We start from the raw sequence: 23,906 nt of genomic DNA on the forward strand, positions 1-23,906 counted from the left end.
TAACTCCTGACACTCTTTCCTTCCTCCACTGCAACACAAGTTACAGAGGTGATGATGTAGTCGTTGATTGATGGGCATCCCATGAGCCCTCAGTCCAATGCATTGCACAAAGTAAGTCAGTACATGTTTGAGGGATGAGTGCAGGGACCTGCCGTAACAGTGTAGCCTGTTTATTCTACAATCCCTCTACTATCCTAAAAGAGGACAAGGTAGAATGATTAAAGAATGTGTGTCAGTAAATGTATCCTTTGGAGTTTTAAGTCAATACAGTGATACATTCTGAATTCAATAATTATTGAGAACCTATCATTTTGTTACCTGTAATATAACCTTCCCATCCCTTTTGGTGCAAAGCCATGGGAAAAGTTCTGCCTGTTGTCACACTTTCTGAATATCATTTTTAAATCCTGTCTGCCTTTTTCCAACCCTCCAGACCACCCCTCCCACACACAAGTAATTTTCCTCTTCCACAGTCTTGTCTATTTATTTTTGTATTTCAGGGTGTCAGGAGATGGAACCAAGATCCGGAGTGGTGCCTGTGATTCAAGTCAACGGCTGCCTGCCCCAGAAAGAACCTCTGGCCTCTGGAAGCCTAGATTAAACAGCTTTCTCTGACAGCGCTTCCTCCACAATCCTTGATTCCACTACCATTGGAAACTTGAGAACCATCTCTTACCATCCCCATCCCCAGGTGAGGGGACGAAGGGGAGTTACTGAGAACCTTACAGCTGCCGCCAAGTCCATTTCTCCTCATACTTTACCACAAATGTGACCGTGTTTCAATTTTTACTATGTAAAAATAAATCAAATATACCTAGTCCTCTGTCCTAGATAATTCAGGGAGTGGGAAGAGAAGAGCTGAAGGAAGTGGAGAGCTGGGATGGGAATGAGAGAGGCAAGGTCTTGTGTAGGAAGCAGACGGCTAAGATTCTAGGGTCAGGCACCTCTTTCTGAAGTGACGGGGGAGTATGTTGGAAGTAAACTCTTGCTAGAGAAAGCATGGTGTGATAGAGTGTAAGACTTGGATTCAAAATCTAGCATCAGCACTTACTGTTTTACCTTAAGTCACTAATATTATCCTACCTTGAATTCTTCCATGTGTAAGATTAAGAGGTCTCTAGGGTCTCTCTTAAGCACTAGACTATGAAGAGATTCCATGAAGTGCCCTCTGCAGATTCTTTGCTCCAGCCTCAACGCTGTTAAATTCATTTATTCCAACAGCTTGTCGCCATTGTAGCGCATTACCCGTGTACCACGCACGATTTACATGAAATTAACTTCAACAACTGGGAGTGTTGCTAGTATTATTCCCATTTTATAGATGAAAAAATTGAAGCTTAGAAGAAGTTAAGTAATTTACCTAAAATTACACAGTGAGTGGGAGATAGATCCAGGATTTACGCTGTTTCCAAAGACTATGCTCTTACCTGCCGGTAAAGACTGTGTAAAAGAAAACCTATGGTTAAAAGGAAATGACTATTTCCTGTCCGTTTTTCTCCCACTCTCATTTCTCAAGAGTTTTCCTGCCCCAGCCCTCAAAGCTACAAGATAGGTTATTGCTACTTTGGGCTGAAACTTCAGGTCTCGGGATTGCGGGTGTGTGTAACAGTTTAGGTCTTCCGCTCACCCGGAACCACCCACACCGCTGCTCGTGCTGTGTGGGGCGTACCTCTTCGGAGTTCCTGGGGGTGGTCCCAGGCTAGAGTGGCAGCTACAGGAACCAGTAGGCATGGGAGTTGTTGGGCCGGAAGCCAATGAGGAATCCGGTGAAGGAGAAGCGACGGTAATTTGTTTAAGGATGTAGGCACGGGTTTGAAGGAACATGGGGTTTTATCAGAGGTGGCGGCAGCTGCGGTTCCCAGGCTTGCAAACCTGCGGGCTACACACGGTGCGTGAGGTACCCAAAAGTTAGGAACCGCGTCGGACCCAGTCCAGCTGAGGTCCAAGGTGTAGGCTCTCAACCGAGCCTGACACCCCAAACCGTAGCTGCCGTGAGTCCCTAGACCCGGCTACCCTAAGCCCTTAGTTGCAGCCATCTTTTTCCTAGGGTCAACAGACTGGGCAGTATAGGACTCCCAGCCCAGTATCACCCAGTCCTCTTACAGACCTAGGGTTAGGACCAAGATCCCTTCCATATTCTCACCTCCCACCAGTCCCAATCTCAGAAAGGAATGATGGGACCCGTGTTTCCTCCTAACCTCTTTCCCTCCAGGCAGCTGTGCCGACCCCTCCACACTGGTTGGCAGAGCGGTTTGGCCTTTTTGAGGAGCTATGGACTGCTCAAGCAAAGAGGTTAGCAAGCATGGCACAGAAGGAACACCGGACTATTAAGATATCACTCCCTGGAGGCCAGAAAGTGGAGGCTGTGGCATGGAACACAACCCCTTACCAACTAGCCCAGCAGATCAGGTACCAGACCCATTTTATACCTGCCAGGATTATCCTTCTTCCTCTGTACTTCGCAGGACTTGAACAGGGAATGAAAATTCTGCTTGCTTCTATTCCATTCCTATCAAGACTGCCTTTTCCTGAGGATTCATTTTTATCTGCATTAGTTTCCGTGTCTACCCTTCATTTATTATCCATCGGGAAAAGAAATGATAGGTTTTATTGCTCTGGTGACACCTTTCCCCATTTTCAAGTTTGGAGGTGTTGAGAGATTAGTCCCTCTCTTCCCCTGTGGATTGTACCCATGTCTTTTTCTTTATCCTCACCCCTCCCCTCGCCCAGTTCAACACTGGCAGATACTGCAGTGGCTGCTCAGGTGAATGGAGAACTTTATGATCTGGAGCGGCCCTTGGAGACAGATTCTGACCTCAGGTTTCTGACATTCAATTCTGCAGAGGGCAAAGCAGTAAGTTTCTTCCTTTTCAGGAATACCGTGGGAACTAAACTAAGGGATATGTATATATTTTTTTAATATTTAAAAAGATTTTTATTTATTTGAAAGAGAGTGAGCGAGAGAGAGGAGTGGGAGGGGTAGAGGGAGAAGCAGCCTCCCTGCTGAGCTCGATCCTGGGATCATGATCTGAGCCAAAGGCAAGACGCTCAACTGACTGATCCACCCGGGCGCCCCTATACATATATATATATATATATATATATATATATTTTTTTTTTTTTTTTTTTTAAGATTTATTTACTTATTTTAGAGAGAGTGGGGGGGGGCTGTGGAGGGGCAGAGGGAGAGAGAGAGAGAAACCCAGCAGTCTCTGTGCAGAGCGTAACACAGGCCTCCATCTCAGGACCCTGGGTTACAACCTGAGCCGAAACCAAGAATCGGACACTTAACCAACTGCACCACCGAGGCGCTCCTAAACTAAGTGGGCATATTTCTAGTATTTCTTTTGCCTCAGTTTTTCCATTTGCAGTTGAGAGAGAGACATACCACAGACTGCTTGTCTTAACCAGCCCTGGCTAAGCTAGAACCTCATGATGAAAGTTTTCAGCCTAGGTCTATTAAGTAGACATCATTTGCCCTAGTAAAAAGAGATCATAAGCTGAAAATAGAAAAATAATATGCCAGTTCAGGGATGCCCGGGTGGCTCAGTTGGTTAAGCGTCTGCCTTCCGCTCAGGTCATGATCCCAGGGCCCTGGGATCGAGCCCCACATCGGGCTCCTTGCTCTGTGGGGAACCTGCTTCTCCCTCTGCCTCTGCTGCTCCCCTTGCTTGTGCTCGCTCTCTCTCGCTCTCTGACAAATAAATAATAAATCTTAAAAGAAAAAAAAATGAAAGCAAGATAATATGCCAGTTCAGTCCCTCAACTCTACAGACATTATAAGTCATCTGTAGCATATACTTTTTAATTCTTTTTGTTAAAGATTATTTATTTTTTTGAGAGAGAGATATAGCGAGAGAGAGCACGAGCAGGGGGAGAGAGAGAAGCAGGCTCCCTGCTGAGCTGGGAACCAGACATGGGGCTCGATCCTAGGACCCCAGGATCATGACCTGAGCCAAAGGTAGATGCTTACCCAGCTGAGCCACCCAGATGCCCCTATATTTTTTAATCCTAACTTGACTTACACAGCTGAGCACACAACTGGCCTCCTTCCCACTTTGTCTTCTTCATGTCAGCTTAGGTAATATGGACCTCATCTATTAGGAGCCAGAAAAATGGAATTTTGTCACCTCTGTATAAATGGTGACCAAATCCTAGAGGAGGGGTTGCAGCACACTAGATTCCTGGGATAGAAGAAAATAGAACTAAAAGACCAAACAGAGCCCTTAGGAACTACCATCTTAAGTAGGTAGTTTACTCTGAAGCCCTAAAAGGGGATGTTATAAGAGCAATAAAAGAAGACTGGGCTCCTGCTTCTATGCTCTAGGACTGGGAAGCACCGAGGAGTAGGGCTCGGGGCTACTCTCATCCGTGCATTGCTTGTACTAGCTTTTGTTTTGTTTTCTATTCAGTTTTTGTTTTTTTCTTTTACTATTTAATGTTAACCCCCAAGGTCAGGTTCCCCATTTTGTGGTAGTTATTTGTAGAAGAACCAAACTGGTTTCACACCAGCTTCTCTGAGGAGAGGTTTGGAGAGGGAGGGGTTAAAGGAGAAGGTTATGAACTCCTTTCTTGTGAACCCAGGTGTTCTGGCACTCCAGCACCCATGTCCTGGGGGCAGCAGCTGAACAACTCCTTGGTGCCGTCCTCTGCCGAGGTCCAAGTACAGAATGTGGCTTCTACCATGATTTCTTCCTGGGAAAGGAGCGGTGAGTAGTGCAAGGAAAGAGAATGATTCTGGGGTGCTTTCCTTTTTAGATATTTCACCATATTTTATTTCATTTTTCAACTTTTTGGAGTATAATTGACAAAGTAACATATTTAAAGTGTACAGTGCTCGCTTCGGCAGCACATATACTAAAGTGTACAATGTGAGGGGGCCCTGGCTGGCTCAGTCAGAAGAGCATGCGACTCTTCATCTTAGGGTCGTGAGTTCAAGCCCCATGCTGGGTGTAGAAATGACGTGAATAAATAAACTTTTAAAAATAAAAAAGCGTACAACTTGGTAATTTGGTGTTTGTATACATTGTGAAAGGATCCGCACAATTGAGTTCATTAACACATTCATCACCTCACTTCCTCGTTTTGTGTGTATGTGAACACTTAAGGTTTGCTCTTACAAATTTCAATATATATACAATATGGAATTATCAACTGTAGTCACCATGCTATACATTAGCTCGTCAAACCTAATTCATTTTATAACTGAGTGTGTACCCTTTTACTAGGGTGGTTTCTGCCCCCTTTTTCTGGGGCATCAGGCATGTTCAATTTGGAGGAGAAAGTTTGGGGAAGGGCCTCTCCAGGCCTCAATTGTGATATCGGTGCCATTTTCTCCACTAGTCCATGTCTTTCCTTTTCTGATTCAGCTTGAAACTTCTCTAGTCTTTGTGAGTTAACTTTTTACTTCATCTTTCATTACTAGTGCTCTAATTTTTTCCATCCATGTTGCCTGAATCCAACTTTTAATTTCATACATAGAGCTTTTGCTCCTGCTGGAAAATTTATACCTGATTTCCTAATTATGTTTTCTCTCAGTTTGTCTGTCTTTGCCAGTAATTCTAGATGTCTCTGGAGAGCAGGATTTCACCCCCTAGCCAACAGGTTTGGCACCCAGGTCATGCTTCTCAGCAGACGCAAGCCAGCCAACTCTCATCTTTCCAGGACAGTCCGGGGCTCAGAGCTGCCTGCTTTGGAGCGGATTTGCCAGGAACTTGCAGCTGCTGCTCAACCCTTCCGGAGGTTAGAGGTGTCTCAGGATCAGCTTCGCCAGCTATTCAAGGTGGGGTGGAGGTGCACACATTTAGGAGGAAGACCCAGAAGCATGAGGGAAGGGGTAGCTCTCTCCCAGGACATCTGTATAGGAATAAAGACTTACCCTCACTCTCCTTCCAGGATAACCCCTTTAAGCTTCGCCTGATTGAGGAGAAAGTGACAGGTCCAACAGCAACAGTATATGGGTGAGAGCTGTCAAAATGGAGGGAAAGAGGGAGAGGTGGGATGCACCAAAGAAGGCCAGAAATGGAATGAGGGAAAGAAGGTAGAAGGTAATCTGTTGCTCCGGAAAAGGAATAGGACCAGGAAATAGTTTTATCTCCCATTGCTTTTGCTCTCTCTGTAGAACAGTTCTTCATTGTTTTTCTGTCTGCTGAAGGCCATGAGAGGGAGAACACTAGAAGCTCAAGGATTTGGAAACCACTAAGTGGCCTCTTCTTTCTCCCAGGTGTGGCATGCTGGTTGATCTTTGCCGGGGCCCCCATCTTCGGCATACTGGACAGATTGGAGGACTGAAGCTGCTAACGGTCAGTTGTAAGGGCAAAGTTAGGTTGGGACTCCTGTGTTCACTGTGATGAGCGGGGGAATGGGAAGATGATCTCTCTCAGCCCTTTCTCTCCTCTGATAGCTGAGCGGGGAATCCAGGAGAAAGATTTTTAGTTCCTCTCTTCTGCAAACTCCCAGTCTGATGGCAGATGCTGGGCACCCTGCCAGGGTCCAGAAGCCAATTCACATTCTGTAGTTGAACTTCAGTGGTAGGGAGATGGAGAGGGAGCGTGTGAACAGGTTGGACAGGGTCACATGGGGGAGGCTCCTGTGGAGAGAGGGTGTGTAGAACACCATTTGAAGGTACAGGAAGAATACGATAAGTCAAAGGTGTACCTTTTATGAAAATACTGTTCCTGGGCCAGGTGAGTTATTATTAGGTGGAATGGGAGCAGGGAGCTGGGGGAGAGGCAGGTATACACAGCCAAAAGCGCTGAACTGAAAACCCAGCCATTTGTGTTTAGTCCTAGCTCTGCCATCAGTGAAGTATGTGGCCTTGGGTAAATCTTCTTTACCCACTTTCCCCATCTATAAAAGAAGGTTGTTGTTAATTCCTGTCCTGCCAGTAAATCCCCATCACAGAGACAAAGTCAGCTAACACAGGAGAAAGTGAGGAAAAACTAAAAGTGCTATAAAACATGGGCTATTTCTTGTTAAATCGTTCAAGAGAAGAGCAAGCAGAGGCATTTGAATTTCATGTGGCCAGGAGTGGGAGATTGATAAGTGGATGGGTAGACTGACATTTGACCAGAGCCTAAGGTTAACTCGGGTGAGCCATCATTGATTAGAAGTGGGGGCGGGGAGGTCCTAAGTACACGGGTGCCTGTGGGAGAATGGGTAGAAAAAGAGGTGGCAGGATAAAGTTAGGCTGGACACAAGTGGGGATTAGGAGTCTGGGCGTCTCTGAGTCTATAAATGTGGCAGGGGGTCTGGGGGGATAGTGGAATCACACTGGTGGAGGCAGTGGGAGACAGGATGAGCGTGAGGTGGGACACTGGGGGGCTTAAGCTCAGTATCAGATAAGCATCACTGAAGGATAGCTTAGGTACCTGCAGTCCCCCCATCTTCTCTCTGGCTCCCTGTGTCCTCCCATAGAACTCCTCATCCCTGTGGAGGTCCTCGGGTGCCTCAGAGACACTGCAGCGAGTATCAGGGATCTCCTTCCCCACAGCAAAGGAGCTGAGGGCCTGGGAAGAATGGAAGGAGGAAGCGGAGTTACGGGACCACCGGCGCATTGGGAAGGTACAGAGATTGGGAGAAGGGGAATGGATGTGAAGGAACCTGATGGTGAAGTTGGGAGCAGATTATGAATCCAAGAGATTGAGCATCTCCATCAGTTGTTTCTTCTGGGTCCCAAAGTCCCCACTTTGTCCCTTGAGTGATGTTGCCATTCCTGTACAGGCACAGGAGCTCTTCTTCTTCCATGAACTGAGCCCTGGAAGCTGCTTCTTCCTGCCTCGAGGGACAAGGGTGTATAACGCACTGGTGGCTTTTATCAGGGTAAGGGGGACCCAAATCGAGAGGAAGGAAGACCAGGGAGGAAATCAGGGCCCAGAAGATGCCAAGTGTTAAAAGAGGGGGATTAAACATAAACATTGTGAAGTGCTGGTGACCTTTAACAAGGTCCTAGGAATGTCTGGTTCACAGGGTCGGGGTGTAGAGAGAGAACATGGTACTTAACAGATTGTGGCTGACATCAGCATAACCTGAGGTCTCGGGAGAATCACACGCCTGCCACCTCTCCCCCAGTCCCTCTGACATTCTATGTCGGTACCCTCCTCTTCAGGCCGAGTACACCCGCCGTGGTTTCTCAGAAGTGAAGAGCCCCACGCTGTTTTCTACGAAACTCTGGGAGCTGTCAGGACACTGGGAACATTATCAGGAAGACATGTTTGCCCTACAGCCCCCAGGCTCTGACGGGCCCACCAGCTCCCCGAGTGACCACTCTACCAGCCATCCCACAGATACACTTGCCCTCAAGCCCATGAACTGCCCTGCGCACTGGTGAGCTAGGAGCCTGGAGTCCTGGGTCCTCCCAGGGCTGGGGGTGGGCAACCAGGTTGCCCAGTATGAAGTAATAGAAAGGACCTTGGCAGAGCCCTGGGACACCTGATTTGAGTCTTGAATCTGCCCTCCAGCTAACCTGTGAATTTGGCGAAACCATCTACCTCTCTAAGCCTTAGTCTCCTTGTGTAGCATCAAGGGTTTGGAGTTGCTGTCCAAAGTTCCTCTTTCACCTCAGAACACAGAATAGGGGCGCAGTACATGCGCTGTTGTTCCTAAGAAATGTACTTTCGGTCAGGTGGGGCCTCAGTGGGAGGGCAGGCTAAGGCTGGACAGGGTGCTAGCTGATGGCACAGAGAAAATAAGCAAGCACATTGGCTAGAGGAGCAGTCTGCAGGGGCTACTTTTCCCTGTGGCCCTGACCTTTCCGTACCCCATCCTCAGCCTGATGTTCGCTCACCGGCCCAGATCCTGGCGAGAGCTGCCCCTGCGACTGGCAGACTTTGGGGCCCTGCACCGGGCCGAGGCCTCTGGCAGTCTGGGGGGACTGACCCGGCTGCGGTGTTTCCAGCAGGATGACGCGCACATCTTCTGTGCACCGGACCAGGTGGCTCTTCCCCAACTCCGCCAAAGCATTTCTTTTTTTTTTTTTTTTTTTTTTGGTGTGTGAGTAAAGCAATAGAAGTTTATTAAGTGAAGATACAGAAAAAGCTCTGGGGGGCGCCTGGGTGGCTCAGTCATTAAGCATCTGCCTTCGGCTCAGGTCATGATCCCAGGGTCCTGGGATCAAGCCCTGCATTGGGCTCCCTGCTCTGTGGGAAGCCAGCTTCTTCCTCTCCCACTCCCCCTGCTTGTGTTCCCTCTCTTGCTGTGTCTCTCTCTGTCCAATAAATAAATAAAATCTTTTTTAAAAAAAAAAAAAGCTCTCAAGAATGAGGGGGTCCCAACAGGTTGCCCCGCGAAAGCATTTCTTTTTTTTTTTTTTTTTTTATTTTAAAGATTTTTATTTATTTATTCATGAGAGACAGAGGAGGAGAGAGAGAGAGGGAGAAGCAGAGGGAGAAGCAGGCTCCCAAGGAGCAGGGAGCCCGATGCGGGACTCGATCCCAGGACCCTGGGATCATGACCTGAGCCGAAGGCAGACGCTTAACCATCTGAGCCACCCAGGCGCCCCCCGCGAAAGCATTTCTAAACCACTTTCCATTCTCCATATGAACTGCCAGTGTTCCCGATTTCCAGTCTCCCTCTTCATATACTACAACTCAGTTACATGATAGCCCTAACTGTCCTCTATGTTTCTGCCTTGTGTTTCCCCCCAAACTCCTGTCACTCCAGAGCTCTAGGTAGCATACAGCTTCACCCACTCTGTTTTCTGCCTCCAGCTTGAAGCAGAGATCCGAGGCTGTCTTGATTTCCTCCGTTCTGTCTATGCCGTCCTTGGCTTCTCGTTCCGCCTGGCACTATCCACCCGACCGTCTGGCTTCCTGGGAGAGCCTTGCCTTTGGGACCAAGCTGAACAGGTAAGTAGGTGAAGAGGTAGATAAACCACTCTCTAATGGGGATGGGGAGATGGGAATCGGGGTCCTCCTTAGAGGCATATGCTAAGCAGGTCATTTGTTGGGGACTGGAGGGATCTGTTGCTCATAAAGTCTAAGATGACACATTCCTGTCTTGTCTCATCCCCTCTTAAAGGTCCTTCAGCGGGCCCTGGAAGAATTTGGAGAACCCTGGGACCTCAGCCCTGGAGATGGTGCATTCTATGGGCCTAAGGTAAGTTGGGGACCCTGCTAAGAGTTTTATTTATTCATTTTTTGTTTTGTTTTATTAGATATTTAATAAACACAAAGGAATATTTTTAAACTCATGTAGGATATAAAGAGCAGTACATTTCCTGCCCCCATGAAGCTTGTGGTCTTGTGAAGGGTGTGGGAGGTAAATAGGCATTTTGGAGCCACTGAATCCGCACTGTGTAGGTACCAAGGGAGCACGTCACTCAGGAAGGTCAGGAAAGGCTTCTTGCAGGATTCTCTTTCTAACCTGAAAGGTCATTGTTGGCCAAGTACAGAGGAGTTCTAGGTGGGAACAGTACAGGCAGAGGCTGAGGGCAGGGTAAAAACTTGCAGGGCAAGTTGGAAGAAATGGGAGAAGTTGGGAAAAAAGGACTGGAAAGTGTCTGCTGGGTTCAATGAAAAGGCTGTTAGTTTTTTTTTTTTTTAAAGGTTTTATTTATTTATTTGACAGAGAGACACAGCGAGAGAGGGAACACAAGCAGGGGGAGTGGGAGAGGGAGAAGCAGGCTTCCCGCTGAGCAGGGAGCCCGATGCGGGGCTTGATCCTGGGACCCCAGGATCATGACCTGAGCCGAAGACAGACGCTTAACGACTGAGCCAGCCAGGTGCCCTAAGGCTGTTAGATATTGAAGGACCAGGGCACCTGGCTGGCTCAGTCGGTTAAGCGTCTGCCTTTGGCTCAGGTCATGATCCCAGGCTACTGGGATCGAACCCCACATTGGGCTCCCTGCCCAGCGGGGAGCCCGCTTCTCCCTCTGCTGCTCCCCCTGCTTGTGCTCTCTCGCTCCCTCTGTCAAATAAATAAAATCTTAAAAAAAAAAATATTGAAGGAACATTTTTGGTAAAGTGGAGGCTGGGGTAAGGGGCCTGAGTAGTCGAGAGATTCTGATGAAGGGAGAAATTTGAGAATGTTTAAATGCTCTGATGAAGAAGAGCCTGTTTGGGTCAGGGAAAAGCTGAAGTTGTAGAAGGGTTTCAGTGGAGGGAATTTCTTGGGTAGTTTTGAGGGGTAGGATTGAGAGCCCACAAGAGACTACCTTTGCCATCGTTCTGGAGGCAGGAAGAAAGATTGGGGGTACGTGCAAGGAAGTCTGTAGATGTGACAGGAAGTTGAGACATTTTTCCATCTTGTGATATCATTATCTGATTTCCCCGTGAGATGGGAGTAGGGCAGAGGAGAGTTGTCAGTGAAAACAGTGAAGATAGGAAGAGGAGAAAGCTTGAAAATCCTTGAGAACAGGACACAAAACTGACTAGGGCAGCAAAGGATTGCTGACAGCAGCAAGGGCGCAGTTAAAGTTCAAAAGAGGGACCTGCATGGTGACATCAGTCCCAACATTTATGCATCTGTGTGGTATGGGACATGTTGGGCAGCTCTGAGCGGTTCTGTTGCAGGGCCAAGGAGGTGGGAAGCCAGAGTGCCACCAGGTTGGGGTTTTGCCATGGGCATGTGACAGGAGAACAACAGTGGAAGGGAACCAGGGAGAGTGGTTCCAGCTGCATGGGGAAGGACGGAAAGGTGGTAGGGGCAGTGAATGGGAAAGAAGCTAGAAATTGAAAAGCCATTCGTAGGAATAATTGTCAGAGCCAGAAGACCAAGAGACTGTAATCAGAGCAGGGTGTTGTGATGCACTGTTCCAGAGGTGCAGCCATTCTGGGCAATGACAAGATGAAGGCTGTAGCCATGCATGAGTACGTGTGAAGATCTCTTGAGATGATGAGCTCAAGGGATTCAGAGGCCACGGTGTGGGTGGGTCATTCATTGTCAGTGTTGATGTCTCTTAAAGTTACACCACTACTGAGCAGAAAGAGCCACTGCTGGAATGCCCAGTGAGTGAAGTAGAGTATTTTACAGCTATGACACGTCTCTCAAAACAGCCTGGGATATGGGTGGGTAGAAGGTGGGTGGTACGTTCAGTAGAGGCTACTGCTTCTGGTTGCTCTTATGCCCTCCCATCTGTCTCCTCCAGATTGATGTGCACCTCCATGATGCCCTGAGTCGGCCCCATCAGTGTGGGACAATCCAGCTTGACTTCCAACTGCCCCTGAGATTTGACCTCCAGTACAAGGGGTACAGAACCTTGCCCAATCCCCTTTTCCCTTGGCTGCCAGCAGAATAGGTGGAGAGCAACTTCCCCTTCTATCTTTGTCCCTAAAAATGAAACCCAAATCCTCTACACCTTTGCTGGAGCTAAATATTTCTGGAAAACCAGAAGGTGATCTTGGGTGTGCATTTTGTGACACTTCTCTATTCCATCCATCCCCCTCTTCCTCTCCAAGGCAGGCGGGAGTCCTGGAGCGTCCAGTCCTCATTCACCGAGCAGTGCTAGGTTCTGTGGAAAGGATGTTGGGAGTGCTGGCGGAAAGCTGTGGAGGAAAATGGTGAGACCTCTGGCCCCAGATTTCTATTCTGGTCCTCAGACCAGATAGTGCATGCTCCAGATCCTGGTCTCCTCAGATTCCCTCTTTTATTTTCCTCTCAAATCAACTCTCTGCAGCCACACTATGGTCAGAGCCAGAGTATTTGTTTGCCTTCCTCTTCTCTCTCCACCAGGCCATTGTGGCTGTCCCCGTTCCAGGTGGTGGTCATCCCTGTGCAAACTGAGCAAGAGGAATATGCCAGGGAGGTGAGGACAAGCTGGGCCGTGTGCACAGGGGTTGAAGCAGGACTACCTGGAGTCCAGGGCTGAGCAGTGGGTAGGAAGGGGTCACACAGCGTAGTGGAAGGGAAATAGCACTTGGAGCCACAAGACTGGGCTCAAATGGATGCCGGCCTTTATGCTGGAAATTCCACATCTGAGAAATGAGACTGAATGCCTTGCCTGTGGAGATGGGTGAAAATTAAACAAATTAACAGATGTTAAATGCTGACAACAGAGCACTTGGCACAAAAGGGGCCTGGATAAATGTTGGTTTCATGTTTCCTTTCTAGAGAGAAGTAAGGATATGGATGGTACCAGAGTCAAGTAGCTGGTTGGGTAGCACTGTGGCTAGAGCAGGCAGAGTCGGGGAATTGGTGGCTGGCTTGGCTCCAGTAGGAAGCGGACAGAAACCGGGGGGGGGGGGGGGGGGGGGGGCTGGGGAGGGGCCTCAGTGCAGAGATGAACAAGGAGGGGTTGTCAATGAGAAACGGAGAGCCTTGAAGCAGAGGATGGAGGAACAGATCCAGGGCATGGGGAAGATTGGTATCAGACTATTCTAGCTTCTTAACCTTCAGTTCCTGGCATCAGACCTCTGCCCCTCTGCCCCAGGTACAGCAGAGGCTGCAGGCTGCAGGGCTGGTCTGTGACCTGGATGCCGACTCAGGCCTGACCCTCAGCCGAAGGGTCCGCCGGGCTCAGCTCTCCCACTACAACTTTCAGTTCGGTAAGTGACCAGCAGGGCAGGCCCTCAGAGCCCTGCACTCTCCACCGACTTCCTGTGCTGTTCTTTCTTATTAAATTTGCTTATCTGTGTATTTGGGTTAATTGGGGTTCATTACCTGATCTGGATTCAGGACACCTGAGCCATTTGGGTCCTAGGTTCTTTCACCCCCTGACAAGCAGTTCTCAACCTCAGAAGAGTTTCCTTTTTTTTTCTTTTTTTCTACTACTAATTTATTCTTTGCATTTGTGCTGAGTCATAGAGAATTATGTCACAGGCACAAAAAGCACTTTTTTTTTACCAACACCTAGTACAAAATAATATTCTAAACAGAACAAAAAAAGCACAAAATCACAGACACTTGAGAAAACATTTGATGAGATTTAGGTTATTAAAACATAGGGTAGAAAGTGAGCGCCTTCAAGACTAGGGGTTTGTGTGTAGCCAGACAGTGTTTGAATTTTACCTGCTGAGCCTGTATTTTCAGACATCTCCACTAAAGTGCCCCTTGAGACTGAGGTGGGAGAGTGTGAACCACATTGGCTCTGGCGATATTGCCAAAGGTTCACAGTATTTTGATGCAAAAATAGCATTTCTTTTTAGACTCAACATTTTATCCTTATAATTTTTATATGTTTTGCCATTCCTAATTATATACGTAGTAACTTTAACGTTAATTTCTTTATTTTTTAAATTAAATTAAAAACATTTTTAATTGATGTATAGTTGACACACAATGTTACATTAATTTCAGGTATACAGCATAGTGACTTGATACTTCTATACAGTACTTGGTGCTCATCACAATAAATGTAGCTACCATCTGTCACCATACAATGTTATTACAATATTATTGACTATATTCTCTATGCTGTAATTTTCATCCCTGGGACTTACTTTATAAATGAACGTTTGTACCTCTAATCCCCTTCACCTATTCTGCCCATGCCCCCACCCTGCTCCCCTGTGGCAACCACCACTTTTTTTGTTCTCTGTGTTTATGAGCTTGTTTCTGGTGTACGTGTGTGTTGTCTGTTCATTTGTTGTTGTTGTTGTTTTTAAGATTTTATTTATTTGAGAGAGAGCACAAGCAGGGGGAAAGGGTAGAGGGCGAAGCAGCCTCCCCACTGAGCAGGGAGCCCGACGTGGGACTCAATCCCAGGACCCTGGGATCATGACCTGAGCTGAAGGCAGACACTTAACGGACTGAGCCACCGGGGCACCCTCATTTGTTTTTTAGATTCCACATATAAGGGAAATCATATGGGGCACCTGGCTTGCTCAGTTGGTAGAACATGTGACTCGTCGATCTCAGGGTTGTGAGTTCAAGCCCCATGTTGTGTGTAAAACTTACTTTAAAAAAAAATGAAATCATATGGTGTTTGTCTTTCTCTGACTGACTTCACTTAGCACAGTATCCTCTGGGTCCATCTATGTTGTTACACATAACAAAATCTCAACTCTTTTTTTGGCTGAGTAATATTCCATTGTGTGTGTGTGTGTTTGTACCCCCCACATCTTTATCTGTGTATCTGTTGATGGACACTTGTGTTGCTTCCATATATTGGCTATTGTTGATGATGTTACAGTAAACATAGGGGTGCATATATTTTTTTTGAATTAGTGTTTTCTTTTGGCTGGGGGTGGGGGGTGGAGGGTAAATACCATGCAGTGGAATTACTAGATCATATGGTATTTCTATTTTTAATTTTTTGAGGAACCTCCATACTGTTTTCCACAGTGGCTCTGCCAGCTTGCCTTCCCACCAACAGTGCACAAGGTTCCTTTTTCTCCCCTTGCCAATCCTTGTTATTTCTTGTCTTGATACTAGCCATTCTGACTGTTGCGAGATGATAATCTCATTGTGGTTTTGATTTGCATTTCCCTGACAGTGTTGTTAAGCATCTTTTATGTGCCTGGTGGCTATCTGTATGTCATCTTTGGAAAAATGTCTGTTTAGGCCCTTTGCCTAGTTTCAAATATGACTATTTGTTTTTTTGGTGGGTTTGTTTTTTTTTTTGGTGTTGAGTTGTTTGAGTTCTTTATACGTTTTGGATATTAACACCTTACCAGATATATCATTTATGAATATCTTCTTCCATTCAGTAGGTTGCCTTTTCATTGTGTTGATAGTTTCCTTCACTATACAAAAGCTTTTTAGTTTGATGTGGTCCCAGTAATTTATTTTTGCTTTTGTTTCCCTTGCCTGAGAAGACATATCCAGAATAAAGTTGCTAAAGCCACTGTCCAAGATAATAGCACCTATGTTTTCTTTTAGGAGTTTTATGGCTTCAGGAAAACAGTTTTCTTCTGACCCTCATCCAAGCTCTTGGTGTCTATTAGGTTAATTAACCAAATAAGCCTTAGAGAGAAAGGGACAGGAAGGATTAATAAGGTCCTAATTAGTTAGCTTTGTTTATTCTGGACCCAGATGGAGTCAGCCCTAAGGGGTGATCAGAAAGACCTAAGAAGAGTCAGGCCACCTTGTTCCTTTTTTCATTTCTCCACCCAGAGCTTTGTCTTGAAGACAAGGAGCAGAAACTCCTCATCAGATTACTCAGTTCTCTTGTTTTATACACCCACTCGCCAGTGGCATTTAGAGTAAGTTGCCCCATGGGTCTTGTACTCTTGCCACCCTCCCCTCCCTCTGATGTCCACACACACACACAGTTTCTCTCTGGGTCTGCTTCTTGGTCTGTTTGTCTCTCTGGCTGACCCTACCATCTCCGACCCTTAGGCTCCTGACTGGAAGTGATAAGGCATGGAGAGCATGTCTGGAACACTCCCTTGTCTCATCAGCATGATGGGGACCGGAGAGCAAGAGGTGGCTAAATATACCCTTTTCCTGAACTGTATCTGGGCTGTGCTCTCACCCTTCCTAAAGACTTCGGTCTCTTGAATTTTTGCATATCCCATGTGGATAAATGTGCCCTAACAGCCCCAAACCTCCCCTCTTCCTGCAGTGGTTGGCCAGAGAGAGCAGAGTAAGAGAAAGGTGAATGTTCGGACTCGAGATAACCGCCGACTCGGGGAGCGGGACTTGACTGAGGCTGTGCAACGGCTGCTGGAGCTCCAGAACACCAGGGTCCCAGATGCTGAGGAAGTGTTCTGAGCTTTTGTGTACAGATGGGGCAGGAGCCTTCCTTCATGTGGGAGACCTTGACCCGACTGCCAGAGTCTGGAGGCCCCCAGACCCTTCAGAATTCATGTGGAGGCATGAGTTTGCTCTCCTGGAAAGACATTTGATCCGGGGGAAGCTGTAGCTCTTTGGATGTGAGGAGAGTGAAAGTATAAAGAATAAACTTGAAGCTCTCGGGTATGTGTCTTCATCTTCATCTCTGACTCCTGAGCAGGGGCTAAAAGGGAGTTTGACTCTGTCTCCGTCTCTTTTGTCCCGGGGCCCTGGGGAAACAAAGGGGGCAGCCCTGGCCTCTCACTGGTAGGGGAGCTCCTGGGGTAGCTGTCCTGTCCCCCATCCTGGACTCTTTAGTGCCCTGTTTCCCCAACCCCAATTCAGGAGGCTGTACCTCTCCACGGTAGGCAGCATGAAGACAGAGGAACCGAGGCATAAAATAAGGTCTCAACATCTGTCTTTTTTTTTTTTTTAAGATTCTATTTACTTGAGAGAGAGCACGAGCGGGGTGGAGGGGCAGAGGGAGAAGCAGACTCCCTGCTGAGCAGGGAGCCCAATGCGGGGCTCAATCCCAGGACCCTGAGGTCATGACCTGAGCCAAAGGCAGATGCTTAACCGACTGAGCCACCCAGGCGCCCCAGGTCTCAACATCTCTTACTCCATGAGTCTCAGAATCCATTTCTCTGGGGATCATAAGAATGCTATCCTCCCCTCAGCCCTGATCTCTTCAGCCCTCTTAGGAGACTTCAGGGTGAATTTGGGAGGAGTGGCTGCCAGAGGAGGAGCAGCTGGGACTGAGTCATGGCAGGAAATAGGAGGGAGGGAGTTATCCCCAGATAGCTGTATAAAAGGAGAAGGAACCAGCCCTGAAGTTCACAACAGCCGTAACAGCAACTGGAGAAGCAGGCTCCCAGCAGCCCAGCCCTTCAAATCCAGATCTGCCTGAGACAGTCCACCTTCTGGGTGCCACTGACCAGTCTTTGCCCCAGAATGGGGACCATGTCCAGAGCAGCCTTGGTCTTGGCCTGTCTGGCTGTTACTTCTGTAGCTTCTGAGGGAGGTGAGTTGGGGTTGGAGCCAGCGCTTGGGAAGAGGCCCTGACCAGTGTGGGCCTGGGGCCGGGGTCCAGCCATCCTCTAAATGGCTCATCACCAGCAGGGTGATTGTATCCCTGGCCTTGCATTTCTGAGCAGACTGAAGGTGGGCCTGGGCACTGGAGCCTTTAAACAGGGAGGGGAGCAGGTGGACGGGAGGAGAGGGGTTCCTGGAGATTGCTGTCAGGAGACATAAAATTGGGAGTCAAATGGACAACTCTTCAGTGGGTGGGTGGATTCCCAGAGTGAAGGGGTTCTGCCTCAGGAAGATGTATATATGGGGCCTATCAAGCAGGGGAGGGAGAAAGAATGGGGCCCCCAGGCTGCTCAAAACTGGTTTGTTGACCCAGAGAGCCTTGACTGACTCCTTGTCCGGTTAGGAGAAGAGTTGAGAGGGTGTCCATCCCCAGGGGACCAGACACAGTCACTCTATCTAGCACACACACATCATCTGCTGGATGCTGGACAAAATGCTACCAAGGGATACTGTTGAGATCTGGTCTCTGTAAGTCCTGTCTCCTTGTTCCTCCTAGGCAGATGAGCTATAGGCGATTCCTTTCCCTGTGGCTGTGGGGCGATTTGCCTCAGGAGTCCTGAAACATCCCAGTCCCCAGGTCCTAAATTGAGACCTAAGCTAAGGAGGGTCTGGGACCAGCTGAAGGGGAGGCACTTTAAGTTCGAGGTGGGCTTCTTATTAGAAGGCCCACAGATGTTTAAACAGCCTGGAGGAGATGAGCAGATGAAACCCCAACCAGTTCAAAGTCCAGACTTGCTCCTCTGGAAAACTAGAGACGCATAGCAGCTGAGAGGCCGAGAGGAAGAGACCAGAAGCCCTAAGGGAGAGACACTGACAGGAGATGAGGGCCTCCACCACCCCACTCCTCCTACCCTCAGCCCCATATGTCACATTCCCTTCAGGCCTGGACTCAGGAGACCCGAGGCTTTGAGCCTGGTAGAAGAGAGGCTGTCAGAATATCATAGCTTTCTCAGAACCCAGCTGGTCACGTCCAGGTGTGTGGGGGGGAGGGGGTGGATTCATCAGGGAACATGGGACAGGAGCAATACAGAAGGGCTTCTGGTGTGTTGGTTGTGTTGCCTATACCCTTGATATCTACTGCCCCCACATCCTGTGCTTAGGGCCAAGAAAGGGCTCCTCAACCCACCCCTGACTCACCTTTCATGTTCCAGGCTTCAAGGCTCCAGGGCAGACGGAGCTGGGGCCAGAGCCCCTCACCTACCACACTCAAGAAGGTAAGAGTGTGGGGGAGCAGCATGGGATGGGGGTGCTAGGAGAAACTGTCAGCTCTGACCATCTCCCCTCTTACCTCTAGTTGGCTATGCAGCACCCCCCTCCCCACCCCGGACCAGAGACCTCCCTGTGGATCACCCTGACGCCCTTCAGCATGGCTCTCACTTTGAGGGACAGAGTGAAGGTAAGTCCACCATGCACCCTCCTCAGCCCTCCAGGTTTCTAGTCTGGCTTACTTCCCATTCTTTAGATGGGGAGGGGTGAGAAGGTCCTGCCCACTCCTTGCCCTGGCTGGGAGAAGGGGTGGTCTACTCACATACTCCCCCTTCTCTAGTGCAGCCCCCTCCTTCTCGGGAAGCCATCCCTGCCCAAGAGGAGTTGCCCCCTCCCCAACTCCCTGTGAAAAAGAAAGGTGAGTGTTGCCCATTTCTTCACCCCCAGCCCACTACAGTCTTGCTGCCATCAGTCTGATCCTTGCTTCTTTGTGCCCTCACTCCTGTCTTGTAGTGGATCCCCCTCTCCCTCAGGAAGCCATCCCCCTCCAAGAAGAGCTGCCCCCTCCCCAGGTCCCTGTTGAACAGAAAGAAAGTAAGTGACTCCCTCTCCTCGTTACCCTCCTCCTGCCTACCCATGGGCTTTGGGGGCTCTGCCATTCGCTAGCTGTGTAACATTGGGTAAGTTGTCTCTCCGAGCCTTAGTTTCCTCATCTATAAAAATGGGGAAATAAGACCTATTTTTATAAAGTTATGAGATTAAGTGGCATAAAAGTAGCATTTATTTTCACTTGCTTCTATACTGACTTCCTCCTTATGAGTGGCAGCTGGCCAGGTCCCCCCTCTTCTAGCCCATCCCAACATGGCTTCTGCTTACACATCTATCCCAGCAGACCCACCTCTCCTACATCGGGAGGAAATGACCTTCCCATCTAAGCAGAGAGAGGGTGAGTGACAGCTCTGGTCTGTCCATCCCTCTGCTTTAGTGCTCAGGACCCTGGGGAGGGAGGCAAGGAGCCTGAGCCTTGGGAAGCAGCACAGGGACCAGGCCTGATTTGTGGGGGCTATAAGGGGACACCTTTCATGCCCCTGTTCTTTCTCCTTTCCATCAGTCATTCTGAAGGTAAAAGCCACAAGTTCATTTCTATCTCTTTCCCCCCATATCGTCCCAACCCTTTCTCCTCCACTCCAAGTTCTTTCAATCCTCCCAGCTCATCCAGACTTTCTCTGTCCCTCTACTCATTCCCCTTCCCAATCTGTTTTCTCCATTCTAGAAAAGCCAGCTCCTTTCATGGACCGTAGCGCCCCTGAGCCTGAGTCTTGGAATCCAGCCCTGCACTGCCAACAGGGCAGATCCCGAGGGGGCTGGGGCCATCGGCTTGATGGCTTCCCCCCTGGGCGGCCTTCTCCAGACAATTTGGACCAGATCTGCCTTCCTAATCGTCAGCATGTGGTGTATGGTCCTTGGAACCTGCCACAGTCTGGCTTCTCCCACCTCACTCGCCAGGGTGAGACCCTCAATTTGCTGGAGACTGGATATTCCCGCTGCTGCCGCTGTCACAGCCACATAAACCGCTTGGACTGTGCAAAACTCGTGGTAAGGGTTGGGCTCTTGATGCCAGGGGTGTCCCTTAACCTCCAGACAGTATGTGTGTGTTTGAAGGACTTCTAGGCCTGAGTATGTAGGAAACTCAGGACCTTTTTCTTGGCCCTACCTTGGGCCTCCCCAGTATGCTGGGAGGGCAGAGGACAGCCTCTACTTCTTTCTTATCTACCTGCCCAGGGTCCTTTTCTGGAGCCTGGGAGGAAGACAGGAATGTGGACAATGGGCTGCTGGGCTGATCCATCCCTCTTGCTCTAGTGGGAGGACGCAATGACCCGATTCTGTGAGGCCGAGTTCTCGGTCAAGACCCGACCCCACCGGTGCTGCAAACAGCAGGGGGAGGCTCGACTCTCCTGCTTCCAGGAGGAAGCTCCCCGGCCACACTACCAGCTCCGGGTCTGCCCCAGCCACCAGGCTGGTATATCCTCGGGCCCCGAGCTGCCTTTCCCCCCTGGGGTACCCACACTGGACAATGTCAAGAACATCTGCCACCTAAGACGCTTCCGTTCTGTGCCGCGCAACCTCCCAGCTACTGACCCCATCCAAAGACAGCTGCAGACGTTGACCCGGCTAGAGGGGGAGTTCCAGCACTGCTGCCGGCAGGGGTACAACCACACCTGTACACGGAAGGCCGTAAGTGGGCGTCCCGGTCCCACGAGCCTGTCTGCCTGCCCGCCCGTCTCCGACCTCTGACCCTGCTCATCCATTCGTCCATGCACGTCCCCAGTGTGAGCACGTCTGCCCGTTCATCTGCTGGCAAGTGTCCGTCCATCCACTGCATTCGTCATTTGAGTCTGTTCATCTTGAGCCTCCATCCTGCACTCCTGGCCTCGTCTACCCATGATCCCACACATGCACCCATGTGCCATCCATCCGTGCAGCTCTGGCCTTGTCTGACCCCCTCGTCTGCCATTGCCGCTCCTGTCCTGTGGCCGGCTCCAAGCCTCATTTGTGCTTCCATCCTTCCACCTCCCAGCACCATACATCCACAGCTGCCCATCGTTGTCCTCTGGTCCCTTGCCCTTCCCTTTCAGCACCTGTGGCCGGGTCCCTCATTTCGTAGCATAGGGCAGTAAGGGAAGCAGAGGGTCAGAAGAGAAGGGGCCAAGTGTCCAGGCTTCTGACTTCCCTCTCTCTGGCCCACAGTGGGAGGATGCCCTTGATGGGTACTGTGATCGGGAACAGTCTGTCAAGACCCACCAGCATTTGTGTTGCCACTACCCTCCTAGCCCTGCCCGCGATGAGTGCTTTGCCCGTCAGGCTCCCTACCCTAACTATGACCGGGACATCTTGACCCTTGACCTCAGCCGAGTTACCCCCAACCTCATGGGCCATCTCTGTGGAAATGGAAGAGTTCTCAGCAAGCAGTGAGTCTTGCCCGGTTCTTTCCCAACTCTCTTCCCTTCCCCAGAACCTCCCTTCTGGGGCACCCTCTGGGGCACTCTTGGTAAGAGCAAAACCATGGTCTCCAAGCACCATTTTGATGCCTAGGGATGCCTAAAGACCCTGACCCCTTCCCCTTTCCCCCCAACATAGTAAACAGATTCCTGGGCTGATCCGGAACATGACTGCCCACTGCTGTGACCTGCCACTTCCAGAGCAGGCCTGCTGTGCTGAGGAGAAGGTGAGCGGTGGCAGCAGGAGGTCGTAGTCTCCAAAAAAAGGCGGGGGTGGGGGTGGAGAGAGGGCTAGAACTGCTGGCTACCCCTTCTCTCTAGTACCTCAGACCAGCCCACAGAAATAAAGAGGACTAGTGGGGAAGATCTTCTTTCTTGATTCCCGAAGTCTTCACTCCTTACCTGATCTGCTCCCCTACCTCTAAGTTATTTTGCCTTTTCTGGGCCTCAAGCTTCAGGCATTTCCAGATGTGCACATATGTCTGCCACAAGGAACCTAGCTGTGCAAGGCAGCCTGGAACTCTCTCTGGGCCCCAGGGAGACAGCACTGGAAGCTGAGGGAAGAGGGACTTTGAACACCCAAGTATTGATGCTTGACCTCAGACACCCCCCTCCCCATCATCTCTGCTTTACTTTTCTCCTTCAGAAATTGGCCTTCATTGAGGACCTGTGTGGTCCGCGACATAACTTCTGGCGAGACTCTGCCCTCTGCTGTAACCTGAATCCTGGAGATGAGCAGACCAACTGCTTCAACACTTATTATCTGAAGAATGTCGCTCTAGTGGCTGGAGACAATGGGGATGACAAGGGCCAGGGAGAGAAGGGCCAACCCGGGGAAGAAATACCAGCCCCACCCCTGAGCCCAAGGAAGAGTGAGTCACCCCAGAGCCTTGGAGGATCAGATTGGGGGAACCCCACCCTGCTTGAACACTCATTACAGTAAACACCTCTTGGATTTGGCATCCTCATTGTCTTTAACATCTCACATACAAACACACCCTCCTAAGCCTGCTTGGATTTTCTTGAGGGATTGGCCCCTGAGGCCCACTGCCCTGCCCCTACTGACTGAACAGAACTATTCCACAGGCTATGATGGTACCATAACTAAATGGCTTAACTTCACTATTTGTCATCTTGAATTTATTCACGTATTTGAAAAGGAGTGTCACCTTGTTAGCTATCATCATTTAAAGGAAAAAAAAATATATGGTTTAATGTCTTTGGTGAGTCCCAAAAGTACCACAGCCCAGCCTAATATTTTAATTTAGTTTAATTTAATTCTATTGGGGGAGCAGAGGGAGAGAGAGAATTTTTTTTTTTTTTTAAGATTTTATTTATGTATTTGAGAGAGAGAGACACAGGAAAAGAGGGAACACAAGCAGGGGGAGTGGGAGAGGGAGAAGGTGGCTTCCCACCGAGCAGGGATCCTGATGTGGGGCTTGATCCCAGGACCCTGGGATCATGACCTGAGCTGAAGGGAGACGCTTAAGGACTGAGCCACCCAGGCGCCCCGGAGAGAGAGAATCTTAGGCAGACTCCGCACTGAGGGTGGAACCTGATGCAGGGCTCCATCTCCCAACCCCGAGATCATGACCTTAGCTGAAATCAAGAGTCCCACACTTAACCGACTGAGCTACCCAGGCACTCCCTAGCCTGACATTTTTAAATTTTCACTTTTGATCCTTGGAGTCCACCCACACCTTGATTCATTCAAAACCCATTTACTGAACAGTTACAATGTGCACTAATGCTAGGCCAGGGGATACACATCCAGAAAACATGCAGCCCCCTTCTGTCAAGTTGCTCATATCCCAGGAGACTAGCAGGTGTGATAAGTGGTGTTGCATGGGGCTGCCAGCTTGCCAGTATTCTCGGGGTACCAGATAAGGCGGTCTGAAGTGGGAGTAGGGCTGAGGGCAATATGAGTACACTGGGAAAGCCTCTTTGGGGTTGAGGTCA

General features: G+C 49.3%; 2 protein-coding genes across 6 annotated transcripts; both read left to right on the forward strand.

Moving 5' to 3' along the window:
- Positions 1–1,768: 1,768 nt before the first annotated feature.
- On the forward strand, positions 1,769–19,111 carry TARS2 (threonyl-tRNA synthetase 2, mitochondrial). Of its 5 annotated transcripts, none has more exons than XM_027623176.1 (20): positions 1,769–1,888; positions 2,213–2,409; positions 2,731–2,854; positions 4,585–4,709; positions 5,539–5,782; positions 5,896–5,960; positions 6,224–6,302; positions 7,417–7,563; positions 7,723–7,821; positions 8,108–8,325; positions 8,770–8,932; positions 9,708–9,845; positions 10,018–10,095; positions 12,086–12,186; positions 12,396–12,497; positions 12,670–12,742; positions 13,367–13,481; positions 16,442–16,794; positions 18,894–18,956; positions 19,037–19,111. In XM_027623176.1, the coding sequence occupies exons 1-18, from the start codon at positions 1,823–1,825 to the stop codon at positions 16,588–16,590; spliced, it is 2,283 nt and encodes a 760-aa protein (XP_027478977.1). In that variant the 5' UTR covers positions 1,769–1,822; the 3' UTR covers positions 16,591–16,794; positions 18,894–18,956; positions 19,037–19,111. The 5 variants fall into 5 exon arrangements, with proteins under 5 accessions (XP_027478977.1, XP_027479005.1, XP_027478997.1 ...); XM_027623204.1 differs by having other exon boundaries at positions 5,665–5,782; XM_027623196.1 differs by lacking the exon at positions 5,896–5,960 and having other exon boundaries at positions 5,539–5,742.
- On the forward strand, positions 17,412–23,069 carry ECM1 (extracellular matrix protein 1). Its single transcript, XM_027623221.1, is given in 11 exon segments — positions 17,412–17,671; positions 18,894–18,956; positions 19,037–19,138; positions 19,289–19,366; positions 19,462–19,542; positions 20,222–20,544; positions 20,809–21,183; positions 21,697–21,917; positions 22,087–22,174; positions 22,594–22,771; positions 22,774–23,069. Coding segments are annotated over 11 exon segments (1,629 nt in total). The 5' UTR covers positions 17,412–17,601; the 3' UTR covers positions 22,824–23,069.
- The last annotated feature ends 837 nt before the right edge of the window (positions 23,070–23,906 follow it).

This window comes from Zalophus californianus, chromosome 4 (assembly GCF_009762305.2).
Source record: "Zalophus californianus isolate mZalCal1 chromosome 4, mZalCal1.pri.v2, whole genome shotgun sequence".
Lineage (NCBI taxonomy): Eukaryota > Metazoa > Chordata > Mammalia > Carnivora > Otariidae > Zalophus > Zalophus californianus.

What these genes read in the sequence shown, in the direction of transcription:
- TARS2 (XM_027623176.1), top strand. Translation starts at nt 1,823, where the DNA reads ATGGGGTTTTATCAGAGGTGGCGGCAGCTGCGGTTCCCAGGCTTGCAA. An exon ending in GAGGACTGAAGCTGCTAACG is followed by an intron (nt 6,303 to 7,416) that starts GTCAGTTGTAAG and finishes GTCCTCCCATAG; the next exon opens with AACTCCTCATCCCTGTGGAG. An exon ending in ATGAACTGCCCTGCGCACTG is followed by an intron (nt 8,326 to 8,769) that starts GTGAGCTAGGAG and finishes CCCCATCCTCAG; the next exon opens with CCTGATGTTCGCTCACCGGC.